The 18851-nt window shown below is 36.8% G+C and overlaps 1 protein-coding gene across 3 annotated transcripts in view; it reads right to left on the bottom strand.

Annotated features, from left to right (window-relative positions):
• Positions 1–18851, bottom strand: part of TRPM3 (transient receptor potential cation channel subfamily M member 3) — a gene marked incomplete at both ends in the record, with an annotated part of 433595 nt that overhangs the window by 123240 nt on the left and 291504 nt on the right. For 2 of the 3 annotated variants that reach the window (XM_084277970.1, XM_084277971.1), the window contains 4 exons: positions 6346–6470; positions 9411–9624; positions 17744–17948; positions 18602–18681. In XM_084277970.1, the coding sequence (XP_084134096.1) occupies positions 6346–6470; positions 9411–9624; positions 17744–17948; positions 18602–18681 (624 nt within the window). Of the gene's footprint in view, positions 1–6345; positions 6471–9410; positions 9625–17743; positions 17949–18601; positions 18682–18851 lie in introns of those variants that run through there. The other variant, XM_084277972.1, reaches the window with a different exon arrangement.

The raw sequence follows: 18851 nt of genomic DNA, 5'->3' as shown, positions 1-18851 counted from the left end.
CAGATTTTCAGTTTCTCACTCTTGCAGTTCTGATTCCTTTGTTCTTTTCAATCCCTTACATTTCACAGACAAGTTAAAAGTTCTGTCTTCAACTTTAATGTCCTCTCTCATCCTCTTTCTGCATTGAAAAGAGGGAATAATGTCCTCTGGTGCCTTCCCCTGCAGAGTGGAGAGGAAGCATTTATGCCCAAGACTGCCCCTCTAAATATGGGTTAATGAACGTGACAGCAGCCATGCTGTGGAGCAGTTACAGAATCACAGAATCACAGAATTGTAGGGGTTGGAAGGGACTTCAGGAGATTATAGGGCCCAACCCCCCTGCCAAAGCAGGTTCCCTAGGACAGACCACACAGATAGGCGTCCAGACGTGGCAGCCTGTCCCAGTGCTCTGTCACCCTCACTGTGGAAAAGTTCTTCCACGTATTGGTGCGGAACTTCCTGTGCTCCAACTTGAGCCCTTACCCTGCGTGGGCTGAGGGCATCCTGTGAAGAGGTGAGGAGCCTGGCTAGCCTCAGCAGTTGCCTTTGCACCCTGAGGTGTCGGCAAGCTTGCATTACAGACACTGATGCACTCTGTTTGCATTCCCTGTGTGCACATGACACTCCACATAGGGACAGTGCTTGAAATATCACTTAGGGTAACTCACCAGGGAGAATGAGCATGCACATGTCAGGTGATCCGACGCATGAATCTGAGCAGTCTAGGTGAAGGCAAAGAATTTACAATTATCTCCGTGTGTTCAGAGTAGTGGCAGAGAGAGGTGCATGTTTGGCTTCTGAAAAAAGTAGTAGTTGTTCAAATTAAGCTTTCTCTGCAGCCTCACTGTTTTGGGAGAGATGGGGGAATACAGTAACTTCTGGTTTAATTTAGAGGATCCTGGAAGCATCATGGTCCAAATTCTCCATATATGCTACGAACATGCCAGTCCTCAGCTTCACCCCAGGCATACTGCCACCTTGTAGTTTGCAATGGGAGAGATGAAACCGTTTTCATCTTTTCCTTAGAGTAATTATTTCCTGGCCTGGCCTACAAGGGTGCACTTATACTTGAACACTGGATAAAAGTTATAGGGAAACAAACCTGTAAACTATTTATGATTATTTTAAATCTTTGTTTCCCCCCAGCAGTTCTTGAAGAATAAATTTTCCTGAATGTTAATCGCAAAATATCCACCAAACCCAAATAAAATTTACTAACAACAAATCCAACAATATAGTAATATACAGGTACTAATTAGTTGCCCGAGATTTGTAACTTTTCTCATTATTTTGAAACCTGCAGAAAATAATCAAAGCAAAACATAATTTTTCTGACACAGTAAAAACAAAGAAGTATGAAAAATGGAAGGAAGTCATGTCGTGCTGTAAGATAACATCGCTATTCAGATGAGAGGATGTAGCTCGCCTTGACAGTCTAAAATATGTGTTGTCTGATAGACACATAGAGAGGAGATAATAAGAATGGTCTTTCTAATGAGACTCACTGGAATCTGTTAAAGACTGCAGTCTAAAGTGGTGAGTTCTAGCTACATGCTAAAAAGGCTTGACAGGTATATGATTTTTAAATTTTTCTTTCATATACATGAGTGTTACGGAGACACTAATTCTAAGGTGATGGGAATTCTCGAATGCCCACATATTCTGGTTTGGGTAACCGTTGGTGATCTCTGGAAGGTAGGAGGCATTCTGAAAATGAAGGAGACTTGGTACTGATGGAGTGAAGGCCTTTATAATCAAGCATGGGGTCAGGGAGAAGGGAATGGGAGGGATTTGGTGGTGTTGATGATGATAAGCCTTTCTCCATTAATTCAGCTGTAATACATAGTAAAAAAATCCAGTTTTTTAAGCTTTAAGCTTTCCTCATCAGTTGTTTTCTGCACATCCTATTTGCCCTTATTTTCTTGACTGACTTGCCCTAAAACCAGAGGTTGGCCTCACCTGTGCCCAGTGCCATGAAAATCAACAATTCCCAAGGCTGTATCCTGTTGTCTTTCTGAACCAGCATTGAGTTATGATGTAATCAAGTTGTTAACTATTAATAATTATGAAGATAATCACTACAACATGGAAAGTCCCCTCTGCCCTTCCTGAAGAAGTTGTCTAGTCTGTTACTGTCCAAGGATTTGGAGCAGTACATGCTAGCACCTGTTCCATCACAGACTAACTTCTAAATTCTCCATTGTGACCCACCTCTCTGAAGTGCATACAGGTTTCCAGATTTTAAATTTCCTCTCTCCTACACCATCCAATTCAACACTAAAAAAATCTGACAATAAGATATAATTGAGAAGGTAGAGCAAGACTGTAAAGTTCTGCTCTGAGTATGGTTTACGCATCCCAGAGACAACTTTGCTGATGACGTGTTATAGTTATAAAATTCAAGAACTGCACTAATATAACAATTGGTTACTCTGAAAACACAGTATTTAATAAATCAGAAGTTTTATCTAGAAACAGACTGAGAAATCCAGGCTTAATTTTTTTGACAAAGGAAATATCTAAGGATATTTGGATTAAAGTTATGTTTAGTCCAATATAAATTTAGCTTTTATGTGAACAGGGACAGTATTTGTTCCATATTTTTATGATTCCATCTATATAGGAGTGTAGGTTTTGAGTCATTGCTTGAGTTTTATTAGATTTATTTTTTTCTGAATATCTTGAGCAGTACAAAAAAACAGGTATCTGGTATTAGTGGAATCCGTAAAGAAGATCTACAAGTGGCAACTAATGTGTTTCTAAAAGTTGACTTATAGGAAACAGAAAATATAACTTACTTTTGAAATGATTGCATGAAAAGTGTGTATATATATACAAGTAAAATAAATAATATACTATATATACTATTCTATAGTAAAATGTATAAGCTATATAAATATATTTATTATATAGATATAAATTTGGTGTGAGAAAGTAGTTTCTGATAACACTTTCTGGTTTTATGTGGTACTTTCATGTTTATGCACAGGTCTACAAAGCAGACTTACACTTTCAGTTGTGCATTCGGCTGCACTAAATGAGAAAAGCCAACTATTATTGCTCTCTTTTCACTGGCCAAAGTATTAAAAATTATACGTATTTTACTTTTTCCAAAATACCCAGTGAGCTTCAGTTTTGCTATACTCCAGTTGTTGAGCGCAACTGAAAGATCAATGAAGTAACATAGAGAGAGACACACTGCAGTCCATGGATGTAACAACACTCTGAGAGACAAATAAACCCCAAGAAAGTTGGAAGAAATTTAGGAACTTTTCCTTATGTCAACCTGCTGGATCCACATATGGAAGGATTTTTATAGAGGGCATGGAAGAATGGGTGTCCTAGGTTTTGCAGTGATTCAGTGTAGCAGCACAGAAACTCAATAATAGTTTCAATTAGTTTCAATTAGTGAGAAAATTTTGGGTATTTTTCTCAAAACTTTAACTACTAAAAATATACATTCTGTTGAAGTAGTCGGTTATACACTATAGCATCTTGACTGATCAATGAGATATCACAATATGCTGGAAATGTCCCCTTCAGAGCTGCATGATAAAAGCATATTTTGCTTTAAGTCTCAAATGCCAGCTTCTTTGGGCTAAAAATGAAACTTCTTTGAAATATTTCATTGAGCAAAAGGAAAGTACTAAATTTTATGTTCTCTTTGTAATCCAGGCACTGGATTTAGGGAATTAAACCCAAACAAGGACTATACAGACTCTGAAAGGAAAGATGCACATGCTACAAAGACTCACAAAATACACTTACAAGGAAGAATGGCTGTCTGTATAAACTTGTTTATAACCCAAGTTTTCTATAAGACTGAGCAAGCTATCTTACTTTCTCAGTTTTTCTTTCAGAAGATTGGAAATAAGGCACCTAACTACCTTTCCCCTGCATGCTTTGTTTTTAAATTAGAATCTAAGTTTGTTAAGAGAGGCACTATTTTCTGCTATATTGCTTTCAAAGTACTGGAGTAAGACAAGTCTCTTTAGGGATCTCCAGCCATCACAATATAACAAATAGCAAACAGTATTGCTATCTTGCTTAACTTGGCCAGTTCTCTTTATGGCTCTGAGGAAAGCCCTGGGGATTCCCAAGAGCTGACCGATTTGGATGGGTGATAAATGTAATAAAACTCCTCAGCTGTGACTTCAAGACCTGTACAGGCCAGACACGGGCTGGTGCATTAGTAGAGGCACAGCTCTGCTGAGCACGCGTGACTTGCCGTGAGGCACAGGGAGGCAACATGCACCAGAGCATGTGCAATGGCAGTGACTCCCCTTCTCTCTCCCCCTCCCCAAATCCCATGACTAAGACAATTTTCTGTATCTGTCTGATGCTGGAAGGGTATGTTTTGACAGCTCTTCTGTTCTGATCATAATTTAAGTGGACGTAGTGCATATAGGCATAAAGCTGCATTGATGCTGGAGTCTGACAGGCCTTTTAATATTGGTTGACTTCCACCACCCCGCCCCCCTGCCAAATCCTTTGTGTCCTTTGTTTCTTGCTTAATGATGATTCATTTTATGTTCTTATGGTACTATTTATATTTCCCTTTCTTGGTTCATTTCACAGCATTCACCTCTAATGAGCCAGTCAACACAGTACACTTTGATTTTTGAAAAGCTTTCAAAAAGCTTCCTCACCAAATCATTCTAAGGAAACTGCACACATTGGATAAGAGGAAAAGTCCTTTGAGGGATTAGTAACTGTGGAAAGCTGAGGGGAATGGAGGGAAAACACTAAGTAGGAAGAGTTAATTTTTGAAAAGAATGAGTGTTACTAAGAAGATTTAGTGACGTAAATGGCCTAGCTGAATGTTGTGGCCTAACTCGTGTTCAATGCAGTTCTAGGGGCTTTGGGGTTAATAAGAGTGTGAAAAATGTACAGATATTTCAGTGCACTATGAAGAGTTGAAGACACTCTTCATAAAGCAGCCTGATGGGGCAATAAAATGGAAGATGAAATTCAATTTCAGTAGGCATAAAGTAGTATTATTACATGTGCGTTAGAGATGAATAATATCAGAAGTTCTTCAGCATTCCTTCATGCCGCTGATGAATCACCCTATGAAAGAATTAGAACCCAATAGGTTCAGAGGAAAAGTTTTGTCTATCAGAGATACTTTTCATCTATCTTAGTGAGGACCCTGTAGTTGTAATCTTACTGACATAATTGTGACAGCATTAATGAAAGACTTTAGCCAAATTCATTTTTAAAACTTTTGTTACTTTCTGTCTGATGTTCAGACCAAGTATTAACCTTTGCTAAAAAACAACAACAAAATAGCATACAGCTTCTTCTTGTGTAGAGCCAGGAGTTGGATTTGATGATTCCTATGGGCCCCTTCCCACACAGGATATTCTTTGATCCTGTGATTCTATGATTCTTGGTTTCCTGTTAAATTCTAAGGACATTTAGAAGAAAATGTCTGTTAAAGAAATCAGGAATCATGGCATGCTGTTGTAGTTGATTGGAACAACTGGTAAACCAACTTCATCAGCTCATTCTGTAAAAGAAGGTTCCAGAGCCCCACTAAAAGGTGGTGAGTATCTGTTAAAATAGATAAGTAGCTTTCCAACAGGTAGAAATAATTAATGAGGGAATAACAATGTCCCAAAATTCACAACTAATTTGGTGCTCTTTCTTGCTTTCTCTCTTCTTGCAATGCTTCTAGAACTCTATGCCTAGTCAGAAAAGAATGCTTATTTGAAATTGACTGGTACATTACACTTTAACAAGGTGCACCTTGTCCTCCTATCGAGCTAGATCTGCTACTCGCCTTTCACACTGAATCTCAGAAGAGTTCATTAGTGACTCAGAATTACTGCTGCAGAGTCCCATCCCACTTGTTTGTATACACTAGTAACCCTATTATACAAGGACTAGGTGGTGTTATAGTACAAACCCTTGTGCTAATATAATTCCCCCTAATGGTTGTACTTTAATAATTGAATTGATGGACTAAATTATAGGGGGGCATTCTATAATTCCAAAACAAACCAATGCATCATAGTATTTTTTTCAAAAGAAATCAAATTAAGTTTGCAATTAGTGTTTTCTTAGGCACTTTCACTTAGGATTCATAGTATTCTAAGGATGAAACTATATTTTCAAGAAGAGTATGTAAAGAAATTCTTTATAATTTATTTTTAAAGAATGTATAGTACAGGAACTTTTACTTTTGTCATGTCAAAACTGCTATCTACCATAATGGAAAAGCTGTGCATGTAGAAATGTTATGTGAGGGATGGAGAGGAAAGGAAACATCTGGAAGATTTATATATCTTATATATTAATATAAGATTTATCTTATATATAATATATATATATGTTGGTGATCTGTGTCCATATAGATCTTACATCTTTGCCAATCAGATCCTCTTGATTTTCCACAATCCCCCAGGGAGCTATGCCAATGGTGCAGATCTTCCCTCGAGATTTTGAGGCATGATCTTTCAGTGCATCTCCAACATGCCGAATGACCCCTGAGAAAGAAACAACATAAAAAAGAAAATCACAGTTATGTCCTTTTTCTCAGGATGGCATTCTACTTTTAGGGCACACCTATGCATATAATTACAATTAAGTAAAGCTTAAAACTTATTACTACAATAATATTGTAAGCATATCATATCTAATCTAAGAAATATTAAATGAAGCAGCAAGAAGCAAGAAAAAGAATTATCCAGCTCTAGAAATGGAAATGTTGACAGCTGACTGTGTGTTATTTATCTGCACTTCACAAACATATGTGCATGAAAGCATTTGTATCCTTGACTAGCATAGAAAGAAGCACAAAAATTCCCCCCACCAGAAGAAAACCAAACACAAAGAAACAAAAAAAGATGTAGCTTGCCCACAAATGTTCACTTGTGCCTGTATAAAGGATGGACATGCAGAAACATCATTACACTACTCTGTGGTGAGCTATTCTACCATTCTTTCCAAACCAACCCAGTCACTTGAGACAGCTTTCAGTAGAGTTTTAGCACCCTCCCTGGGGACCAGTGAGGAAACAGAAATTAGTACAGAGTGCTCCCCCACTCTACTCCAAGGGCTTTCTGATAACGCTCCTTGTATGCTTTAGGCTGGCTTTGTTTGTGTTTCAGTGGTGTCTCTGTGCAGAAGACAAGTGACATTCCTCCTTCTTTCCGTAAAATCTTTTTTCTACTTGAGTATCAAGAGCAGTTCTGTGGATTTACTGTGGATATTACTTGCTATTCATTTTCTGTGTTTGCTTCTTGTTCAGATTCCATAATTCAAGATGACTGGATTGGAATAATAAGAGTCACACAGTAGATGTGTCTTTAGCTATAGTTTTTCTGCACTGTAAATGAACTCTGCAAGAAAAAAACCCCACAGCCTAGTAAATCCTCTAAGTCCTGGGATCTAATTTACTTCCTGTGATGGAAAAAAGAACAAACCCCTGTTCCTGCAATCAGCTTTGAATTAAGCAATGATCCAACAACCCAAAGGATTCAAAGCAGAAATTCTCTAAAGATTGAAAAAACGTCTGCTACTTAGAATAATCAACTGTCTGCATGACATTAATGTTCAGACCAACTTATTTAAGCCATTTAAGAGCCATGATTATAGCCAGGTATGCACCTTCCCTTTTATATCACTGATTCTTGGTCCAACAGCAGTACTTCAGGATTTTTCAATTATACTTTTATTCAGAGAAATAAGTTTGAGAAATTCATCATCAACAGAACAGACTGTACTCACAAATTCTCAGTTTGTACAATTTCACAAAGATATAAAGCACTTAATTTTCACCTATGTAGTTTGAAAACCTAGCCCTGGAGCAATCAACTATTTTGCTCCAGAAATCAGAAAACAATGACAGGGAACTGATAGCGCAGAATTAATTCTAGAATTACACTTTTGCTTTAAAAAAAAAACCCAACACACAGCAAGTTGTATTTCATTATTTTGTCTAGGTAATTTTTGATTACAAGAAAAAAAAAATCCTTTTTCAACAGTATTTACATTTCCTTTCCCAGTTCATTTGCATTGTTTTGTCATCTGCAACTATGATGATTCAAAAAATAGCATGCAGTAGTCATGCATTTGCCAAACCCAAATGTTATACTTGGCCCTTTTAAACTAAATTTCTGTAGTTTAATTTCTGCTGTTCCTGTGGTAATCCACTGCAATGAGTGCACGCTACCTATCATTTTCTAATGTGCTTTTAGCTTAAAATTTCTGTCTTTGCCATTGTCACTGTAAGTGCACCTGGCAACTAATGTAACTATCATCACCACATCACACAGGTCAGTGAGCTGACTCTCTTGTTCTGCAATGATGTGGGGTATATTACATATATGTGAATCTGTCTATTCATCTAAGACTCCAGGAGATATACCTCTTTTTATTGCTATTTGTATTGCTGTTGTCATAAAACTGAATACTGTTTTAAATGTGATATGCTCTGGAAACCAAAAGGCCCAAGACGCCTATTAAGCATTCGTATTCAAATATGTAGGAGTTGATCCACAACACACTAAAATGAATGCATGATAGAGTGATTACAATGTTTTCCTTAGACAGTAAGGGAATACACTCTGTGGGATTACTGAAGTAATAAATCATAGCTTTGTTACTGCAGCACATGAGAATGACGTAAGACTTTACATGTCCTAGCTCAAAACATTTTCTATTTCTCTCCAGCAGAACTCTGACTTTCCCCTGACTCTCTCCTCCTTTCTGAATCCTTCAGTGAGGGTAACTGGGAAGCTACTGCTCAGCCTTTTTCTCCCGGGGAACTATGTTTTGCAGCTTATTCTCAAAACCTACATGCTGTCTCCTAGTGGAGATGGGCCAGCAGGTCTCTTGGGTCATTAGGACACCCATATGGTATGTTACAGATGTTTTTCACTTTGAATAGAAATGGCAGTGTTACTGCTTTTTGCTGGAGGGGTAATAGAAAAAAAATTAGGTCAAGCTGTCTACAAGAAAGGAAAAAGTAATACTTAGTCACAAGAAAGTTTTCCACTACATCCACATACAGAACTTTTTATTTTCGTATGTCAGGCCATGTATAAAATAAAGGACATTTCTGGATGAAAGTGTTTTCTGTTTTACATAATAAGAGTTCAACTTCTTTGGTTTCTGGTTAGTAGTCCCTCCCTGTAGCTTACTGTTGATCTTATAAAGTCTTCACTGGCAATATACTAATATAATTGCCCCACAGGAGGCTTTATTTTCAGCTCCTGAGTGTGCTTTTCATGCTTTAGCAAAGCTTTTATTCTCTGGTAGCTGCCAGGGTGATATGAACTTGGCATTTTCTTTTTTGCACATAGTACAGCCAACACTAACAAAATAAAACATAGAACAGCTTCTTAATCTTATCATTCCTAATTTTTTTTCAGTGATAAAATCTCCTAGATGCCACTGAGCTTTCATTTCAATGTTGCTGTTACCTGTGTTTACTCCTCCAGTGAATATCCATGCTCCAGTTGTCATAGCAGCCTTAATTAGGCCTTTTCCAAAGACTTGCTTGAGTTTTGGCTGAAGTTCAAAGTTCTGAAGGCCCCCATGCACAGAGATGAGAAGTTTAGGGAGCTCAAGCTGCCACTCTTTGGTCATCAGATGCAGAAGAAGGTCAGGTTTTGTATCAAAAGACACACGTACATACTGCAGAAATAAAGGCAGCAGTTGAGGAAAAAAAAAGAAATAAAGAAAGATTGGTTATACTCTCTGGTTCCTAATGACTCAGTGCTCAATAGATCATTGAAAAAAGACAATATTTATGACAAAAGCACTAACTAATTGGTAACTTGATGATTTTTCAAAAGTCAGGAAACAAGGAAACGAGGAATAATGGAACACTTGCAATTTGCAGGCTGGACAATTTTCCTTTATTTAGGTAATTAAGTCTTTCATTTTTTCCAATGTGTTTAGTAATTCCTAAAAGATAAATGCCCTTTACTTATGGTTGCAAAAACTGGAGTAAAAATTTAGGTGCTCTGCTAAACATGATCTAGGTAGTCAAAGTCGCAACTATGTGTTCACTTGTATCTTATTTTCAAATTAACAAAATAAAATTTTCTAAAGGTAGGAAATAACAGAAACAAGCTCAGTTGCTCAAGCACATGTAAGTTGAAACTGAGTAAGAGTACTAAAAGGGTACCTTTTAGGTGAACAAATGTTAAGTTACGACTTAAAGACTGATTTGCGATGAATTTGCCTAAGAAGGCATGGGACCCTAAAAATGCTTTGAAACACATTCAGACACTTCCATTTTTGGTTCTTCCATGCTACATCTGCAACATTTTGCCCCAAGGGAGATCATGCCTGTAGCTGTGTGCTTGAGTATAACAACTATCTTCAAAATTTCTATATCGTTGCCATGTTGGACACATACCTGACTCTTCCTGACAAGTCTTTCTCTTTGGGCTCTTTTTCCTGCTCTTTCTGTTGCTGATGTGTGAAGGATTTCACAAAGGCCATGAAAGGGCAGATAATGGGTTTTTTTAAGTCTAATTGTGTAGCAGAAATGGGCCGTAAGAGGATACAATTCTTTCTGTAGTTGGTAACATCTGGAAGGATCCTCTTAATTGAATAAAATAGGTTATAGAAAGCTGCTCATCTATTAAAATTCTGCCAGAACCAATGCATACAGTCTTGTGTCAGTAGTCTTTCCCTTGATGGGTCAGCACAGCCATCAGGTTTGTAACAGGTACCTCTGGTTTCATCCAGGGGAAGGTCTAGTTCTAACTTACGGCAACCTGCCAAGTAGTATAATATCCGCATATATTATGGCATCATTTTGTTCCTTTTTAACATGTCCAGGCAGTATTTCTTGCCAAAAATCTGTTCTTTTTTATTAAATCATATGACAATAAAGTGGAGTCCTTTCTAGTTGAATAAGAAATAAAAACTTGACTTTTTCCAGGTTTAATTGCCAACAGACAGTTTCTTTGCAAGAATGGGTTGTTGCAAAGTGAGTAAATTCTGGGAGCAGAAACCCACCTGGACAAATCATCACAGCAAGGGGGTCAGCTGAAAGCTGAGAAAGACCTTGGGAATGCACATTCACCCCAGTGCATCACTAATGTTCCCTGCAGCAGCCAAGCAAATTCATAACAGCTAATGGACAAAGAACATACAATATTTATGCCTGCCAAGAGCATAACATACCCTTGAGCTTACATATACATGAACTGCTTCCTCAGCAGCTACCCACTGAATTTTCTGTGTGGGAGTTGAAAAAAATCTTGCGTGGCACGAGATCCCACTGACCAGGTAGCGAAACCGATAGTTTTGATTAAGAATTGATGGCTGCCAAAGACTTAACACATCAGAGGGGTTGTAAGGAGGCTGATCCTTATTCCTTTTGCACTGGCCTCAGCAAGAGCTGAGGTTACAAAGTGCAACTTGTTGTTAACGCTGCAGGCATTAATAAACAACATTCTTCAGGGAGCCAACATAAAACCTCTGCTGGTGAAACTGTAGAGATTACATTTGGACATCACTAGTACTTTGCTTCGCTTTTTGGTGATGACATACTGGGAATCTTTAGTAGATAACGAAAGTGATTTCAATGGCCATAAAAATTTGATGAAAGCAGAGACCATTGTATCATCTGGTATGATACTAAGATGAAGGCACAAATGGCATCAGATGTGTATTGTCTAATCCAACCAACAAATGGCATCAGATGTGTATTGTCTAATCCAACCAGTGACTATTTTGTAATTCTTTAGCATTTTCATAACCCAGAATGTGAGACTTCATGGTCCCTCCTTCCTAAGCCTGTGCACTAATTGACAAAAATCTCTGTCGTTTTCACATCCACTAAGACCTCTGAATTTCAGTAAACACATCTATATAGTGAATCTTAAAGTTAGAATTATTTCTTACATTGATTTGAAATGTAGACATCTTTTAGCACAAAAAACCTGCTTGTTCCTTATACTGCAGGCAAACCCCCTCTAATGATGAGAAGTCATTTTACTTTATAAAGAGAAAATTTAAGCAAAAATAAATCTCAAAGTTTTTATTATTTATGCAAATTAAAATTTAAATAATTATAGATTAACTCTACTGTTTTAGAAATTTTACAGAAGGCCAATGGTGCCAAACATCATGATTATTCTTCTGTGGATAGACCTCAATTTCTATGACTGATTCATTTTTGCTCTTACAGGGACATTTTCAGCTTGGTATGCTTGGGATTACTCTTTTGCCTTTACTTAACATGTTAACTACTAAGTACAAGAGAATTCTTTTGTCATCACTTTCAAAGTATGCATTAAATTATGAATAAATACTTTTAAAGCCATTTTTGTCCATATTAAAAATTCATTTCTTTCAATCTCATAGCAGAATATTTAGCTATTTCATTTTTTGTTTTGAATCTTAATGAATATTTCTGCCCTTCCTGAATTCTTTTGCTATAGCCTCCGGAGGAAGATTTAAAATTTAAATGTAACTCTAAGCTAAACCACTGCTGTTACTCTGAAATTCAGTGTCTGGTATATCTCTGAACTGTAGAAATGATCAGTTCTAATGGCATATGATTTAATCCCTTCTTTATAGGAGTGGTGTATGGATAGGATGCAGGACTTCAGCTGTTATGTGTCAGCAGAGCAGGGCAATTTAGGAAGCAAAAATACAGGTTTTAATCACAAAACCTATGGACTGACCTGACTGACATCAGCATAACACTGTGAAATGATCAATCCAGTGCAAGCTGTCATCCTCCTCTGATCCTTAAACTAGCAGAGAAGTAGTTAGCAAGGGTGCCATTTGGTGCCAATAGTTGTTTTACATTTTTATCAAGTGGTTTCCTAAAACATACCAGTGTCCATCATCAATCAAACAGCCAGATGCTTGCGAGTTGGACTCCAATGCCCTAGGGCAAAAGTTGAAGTTCCTGCGTGGTGAAATTACCACTCTGTTGCTCAAACACAGCTGTTTCATTAAAGTACATGGTGAATGATTGCAGATGAGAGCCCCAGTGACTAAAATGGAAAGATCCAGAATTTTATTGTATTTCTTCAAAGAAAATATCTTCAGAGAATATTTTGGCATCTGCAATCTAATGCTACTCCTTTATTTCTCCTTGATGCATGGAGGGATTGGGTGGCTATTTTACCTACCCTAAATAAGATTCCATCACTGCAGACTAAGGACTGATTCACACCAAATGTAGCATTCACATGAAAAATAGGTCTCATGTAATTCTCACTGGCTTCAACAGAAAACCCGCCACTTAACCTGAAACTGGACAGGTTCTTTACAAGTTAATAGTATTAACATCTGAAGACCTTATCCAAGTTCCACTAAATGGTCAGGACCCTTATTAATTTAAATAGGCTCTGGATAGATTATTTTCTGTGTTAATTCCCCTTTTTCTTCATGTAGTGCATCATCTTTTAATTCTGTAAGTGTTCTTTAAGCATTAATTCACAATAGCAAAAGCAATATTTGCTGCCTTTTTTTTGTTTATACAAGATTTTTTTTCTCTCAAAAGCACTGGTAGTGTTTAAGATCCTTCTTACACAATTTTGACAAAGCTCAATATATTTCAAAAGCAGAAATATATCTTTTTATATGGCTGATTTCAAAATGCCTTTATTAAAGTATAAAGTTTTGAGTATCTGAATATTAGGAAGTGTAAGAAACTTTTAATGTGAATTGGAATTCTACTTTTTCATGTTTCCACACACTGTAAGAAAGGATAAGCTTGTAACACTGATATAAATATATTTCTTTGACAGCTGCAAACATGTTAGCTTTTTATTGTGAATATTAAATGTTCCATTGGAATGCATTCAATTAGGCATAATGTATTTACTTTCACTTTTCAAACAGCCATCTTTCACCTAGCCTTGAAAAGCCACGATCGAAGAAATTTCAGTTTCGTAAAAAGTGGTCCTTTAAAAAAAATGTTGAGATGGAATTCAGGCACACCAATTAATGAAGGAATATTAAGGATTTCTTTTTTTTCCATGTGGAAAGTAAATTAAAAAAAAAAAAGATTTAGTTTTGACACAAGTTCAGTGCAGGATGCATCACAGCAAGATTGTCTTAACTGGTCCACTAATGACCAGAATCTATTTGGAAATGGTTCAGAATATTGCTCATAATTGGAATGGAATTACTCACATTAGTTTGGTAATTGCTCTCAGAGTTAGGGTAATAAATTGCCGGTATATATTTAGATGAACTCATGCATGTTATTTCTGAAATTACTAAGAGCTAACTGGTAGAAGCAGATCACATTTTATTAGTTTTCCTTTTTTAAAAAAAATCCTGCAATTTATTGTGAAAGCTGTTAATACGTTCTACATACCTCCACATCCCTTTCAGATCTTGTTATAGTTGTCAAAAATCAAAAATCTGCTATAAACCCAATGTAAATATGGTCAGCAACACTGTTAAACATGTTTCTTAAACATTGATGGGGTAAGTCACTTGTAAAGAAAATATGAGGTAGAGATCTAAAAACCACAGTGATGTTTCAGGGTCACTTGTGGTTACATGAAGACTGAATGAAAGGTCTCTTCAGTAACAGATATCATTAATCAATGTCATCTAATTTTGGTTATATGTTTCTATATAATCTACTGCATCCTCAGCTATCCACATTTTTAATTTAATAGGTTGTAGTGCAGCCCCACTACTGAAGACAGTTAAACTGAATTGTATTAGCAAAACTCATGTTTGAGAATTTTCGTCATCTGTGGCTGTGGAAATGAAATTAATAGCACAGTCAGTGCTATTTGCAACATGCAAACCTACATAATCTTTTCTGTTTTATTCAACATCCATGTGTTTACTATATGTAATTTTAGTTTTCACATCTAAAGATGCTGCTGTTAAGTGTCTGCGGGCAACTGATATCACTGTTTGTAACCACACAAGCAAGGTATGTAGATATTTGCTATCAAATTTGTATATATATTATAAAAAACAAATTCTGTACTTCCAATGGGCAAACAATTACCTGTCAGTCTTACATGCACTAATATGTTCCATTAATTAACTATGGTTACATTAATAAATTTCATTCCTTGTAGCCTGATTCAGAAAAAAAAAATGATTTTGCTGTTAACACTGACCAAGCTAACACTACTCAGTTCTGTGTTTCCCCTGCTTAACAATTTTCATGCCTGGGCATCCATTTCAGGAAATAAAGTAAGGAACAGGTGGTGAATGTTATGCCAAATTCTTCCCCCGAGGCTTTCTTTGATGTTGGTCAGCTTGCTAAATATTGCTGCTTTAAAGGTTTATTCTACTAGATAATAGGCACAATATTAGCCTACCACAATTATCAGCAAAATAAGCTACAACTGAACATACCTGAAAACATATTGTCTGAGAACACTGTTTCCAAAGATTATTATGTACTTTTTCCTTTTACCAAGCCTTATATTTCAAGATAATTTAAATAATCTTTTTTCCCTCTCTGCTGGCAAAATTGGCTGGTTGTTTTGACAGTTTTTGTCTTGGCTTTCACAGAAAACATTTGATTTGGTAAGTTTTGTTTATTATGGGAGAGATATTATAACCAGTAAATTCAGAGATAAGAGTTTCAGTATTTCTGTTAATAACTACTTAGGCTAAAATCTACCCTAAAACAATGATTGCAGCTGGAAATACAACAATAAGGACAGCTTAATACTGTTTTTAGTGTCAAACACTCCACAGTATAGCAAAGATCTTAATTCTGTTTCCATTTAAAAATAACAATAAATGCACGATTACTGGTTTAAAAAAAACCCTTATTTGTGTTTTGGTCATATGAAACACATTTTTCTCATCGGTGGTAATGAAGCAGGGCATCCATTAAAGAGTTCTCCAGTGAATTGTTTAAGTTGCAGCACTTTTCTCGCTAGTGGGATGACTGAATTTCTGGATTTTTTATAAACTTATTTAATTCACAAGATATTTGTTTGCTCCTGTGTTTTGGGTGGGGTTTAATGACTGTAAATTGGTGACAGATGCAATGATCTTCCTCATTCTAGTACTGTAAAAATAAATCCAAAGTTTTTTCAGAAATGTTTTATCTCCGGGCATAATTTTATACTTGTTCTTTAGGTCTCTCAGATTTCTATGCCCCGCTTTGTGTTCTTTTCTATTGAAATTCTTCCTGGTTTCCTTCCTGACAACATTCTGTGACAAGACTTTACTTCATGTTTACTTCCAATTTTATCCCCACAGTTTTGCTTCAAGTATATTTCTTTGACCACATAGCATATTCTCTGGAGTACCTCCTGTACACTTACAGCACTGTGCTAGGACACCAGAGGCCCAACAAAGACCAGAAATCCTCTAGAGAAATTGGTATCACCAGCATTCCTAAACTCTTCATAATTTCTTGTCTGTCCAAGATTACTTTTCTCTGGGCAGGTAGGTTTATTGCTTTATAGTGATCTCCTAGGATGTCACTCAAAAAGCTCTAGTGATAACCCTTTCTCATAAAGACAGACTTAGTGCAAAGCGTCTACAAATGGCTAAGAACATAATGGTTAATATATCTCTGTGTCTTTCTCAGTTTTGGTGAAAAGTATTCTGTTTCGTTCCCACTGCTTGTGAAAATACCAACAGCAGGGTTTGGTTCGTGTCAGTGCTGAGAGAGGTGTCAATTTATTCACACTAAACAAATGTTATTTACTGAATCAGAGTTTTTGTCTAGCAATGGCTTTGCATATTTTTAGGGGATTGGTTATCAAATGAACATAAAGTATCTGTGGTACTCTCAGAGAAATAACTATTTTCTATTTCTTGGTGCAATAGTGTTTTCTGGTTTTGATCAAAAGAAACCATCCATCCAGGCAAAGAGAATCATCCACTCAAGTAATAATTCCATCTTCAGCACCTATGAATCCCCCAAAGGAAAATACCTGGTTTTACTAGTATAGTAATTGAGCTCTTCATTGTCTCTAACCCATCTATTGCCACAACAGATCTAAGAGACCTATTGGAAAGAATTTAGACAAAGAAGATAACACTGGGGTGCTGGGTAGGTTATTCTGCAGAGCACCCAGAAGTTCTGCTTCTTGCTTCACTGCTGCCCAAAGCCATGTCTTGGCCATGACGTGCTAGGTATACACTCATCTTTCATTCCCAAAGTCCCAGGCTTAGTGATTTAGACAAAGCCAGAGGCATTCTTCCTTTCACGTGGCGCCACACAGAAGGTATACATGTATACTTTAGTGTTTGTGCTGGAAACATCTCTCCAACTTAGTGGTGCAATGCCTTCAGATTTATATACTTTGGTATCTCTTCACAGGATTGTATTATGATTAAGCGATTTGTCAGAAAATTTGTGGCAGAACAGGGATTTGGCAGGTCCTAGCTTAGACACTTACTGGGCTTCTTATTTAATTGAAAGATGAACCACTAAGTCTAACTAGTCCATCCTCCGATATATGTCTGGAGGAATATTAAAAGTGGTGTATTTAAAATTTGTCAGTTTTGTAGGCACACCAAGAAATGGGAAACCATAGTTGAATTCTAAACTTATTCAGAAATAGGGGGATAGCTAGCTAGTGGAAGAAAATCGAGATAGCAGCACATTAGTATGCCTTCAGTCTTCATAAATGTAACCGCTTCATAAATGTCTAGCTTTTACACTTAATTCTGTTCATCAGGTCTTTGGCATGTAATGTATAAAAACATATGGTATGGTCTTACACTAAATAATACTTTACAATTAGGTATAGAAAGAATGCTATTTATTCCTTGTGAACTACTTTTTTGAGCTAGCAGCATTATCTAGGGAAGAGAAAAAGAGGGTTACCATGGCTTTATTGGAGTGGCCTCCTCCTTGGAACTCAATGGTTCCAAAAGCATCCGTTGGGCTGAGCTGCGTGTGCTTGCTGATGGACCACTTCTCCGACTGGATGTCATTGCGAGTAAGCCTGCTTTCATTTTTCTCGTTCTGAATGACGGAGATGCTTGGAGTCAGTCCAACATGTTGACCTATTAGACGCCCACAGCAACACCTATGACATTAAACAAACAGAAAACACCAGTCATGTATATATATGAACTGAACAGGGAAAGACACTGGCTTCAATGGCCTGCAAATCTTTAAAAACCTCCCTTTTTCTGCTGACTGCTTCCCCGTTACCTGAAGCCTCTACCCGTGGAAGCCACATAGTACAGATGTTACTGTTTCTTTCTATGATCTTGTTTACTTTGGATTCTGCTGTATTTCAGTGAAACAATGCTTTGTTCTAAGCATGTACAAAACGAACTTAACGTTTTCAGATGACATCAGGCCAAATAATGAGCTTTTACATGGACCAGCACACATTTTAAATTGGAAGTTTACTGCAATTACTTTTTTTGATAGTGTAGTGGGTCATGCATCCAATTTAGGTAAATATTCAAGACACTGGATATTTAACTAAGAACATAAGGAAAATATAAAATAGATGCTGATCCACCTTTAATTTTTTTTTTTTTTGAATGAAAGGTTTCAAGCAAACAAATAGTACCCATAGGAGTCCATCACTCCAGATGCAATTCAACCACCTCAAGTCTTCACAAGACTTTACAAACTATTAATATCCATATACATACATATGCACACACATATGTAGATATTTTATTACAATTGCTTTCAATTTTCCTACAAGTAGCATGCAATTACCTATGGGGGTCTTTGGTGCTGGGTATGATATGAACACATTCTCTCTTGTAAAATGCTCTTTCTATCCATGATTTCTGTGCCTAAAAAAGAGAAAGGAAATGTCGTGAGCTCTGTCCACTGATTAAATACAACTTATAGCAGAACTGAAGAGAAACTTCAAACATAAAAGAAAACTTCACTGACTTTGCAGACATGCAGTACACATTTTGAACAGAGCAAACATTTTCTGTTAGAGCTATGGTTTTCTTCT

The sequence above is a fragment of the Gallinula chloropus genome (genome assembly GCF_964237585.1).
Source record: "Gallinula chloropus genome assembly, chromosome: Z".
Lineage (NCBI taxonomy): Eukaryota > Metazoa > Chordata > Aves > Gruiformes > Rallidae > Gallinula > Gallinula chloropus.
The sequence above is the reverse complement of the archived record's forward strand: the minus strand, read 5'-3'. Positions and strand labels throughout refer to the sequence as shown.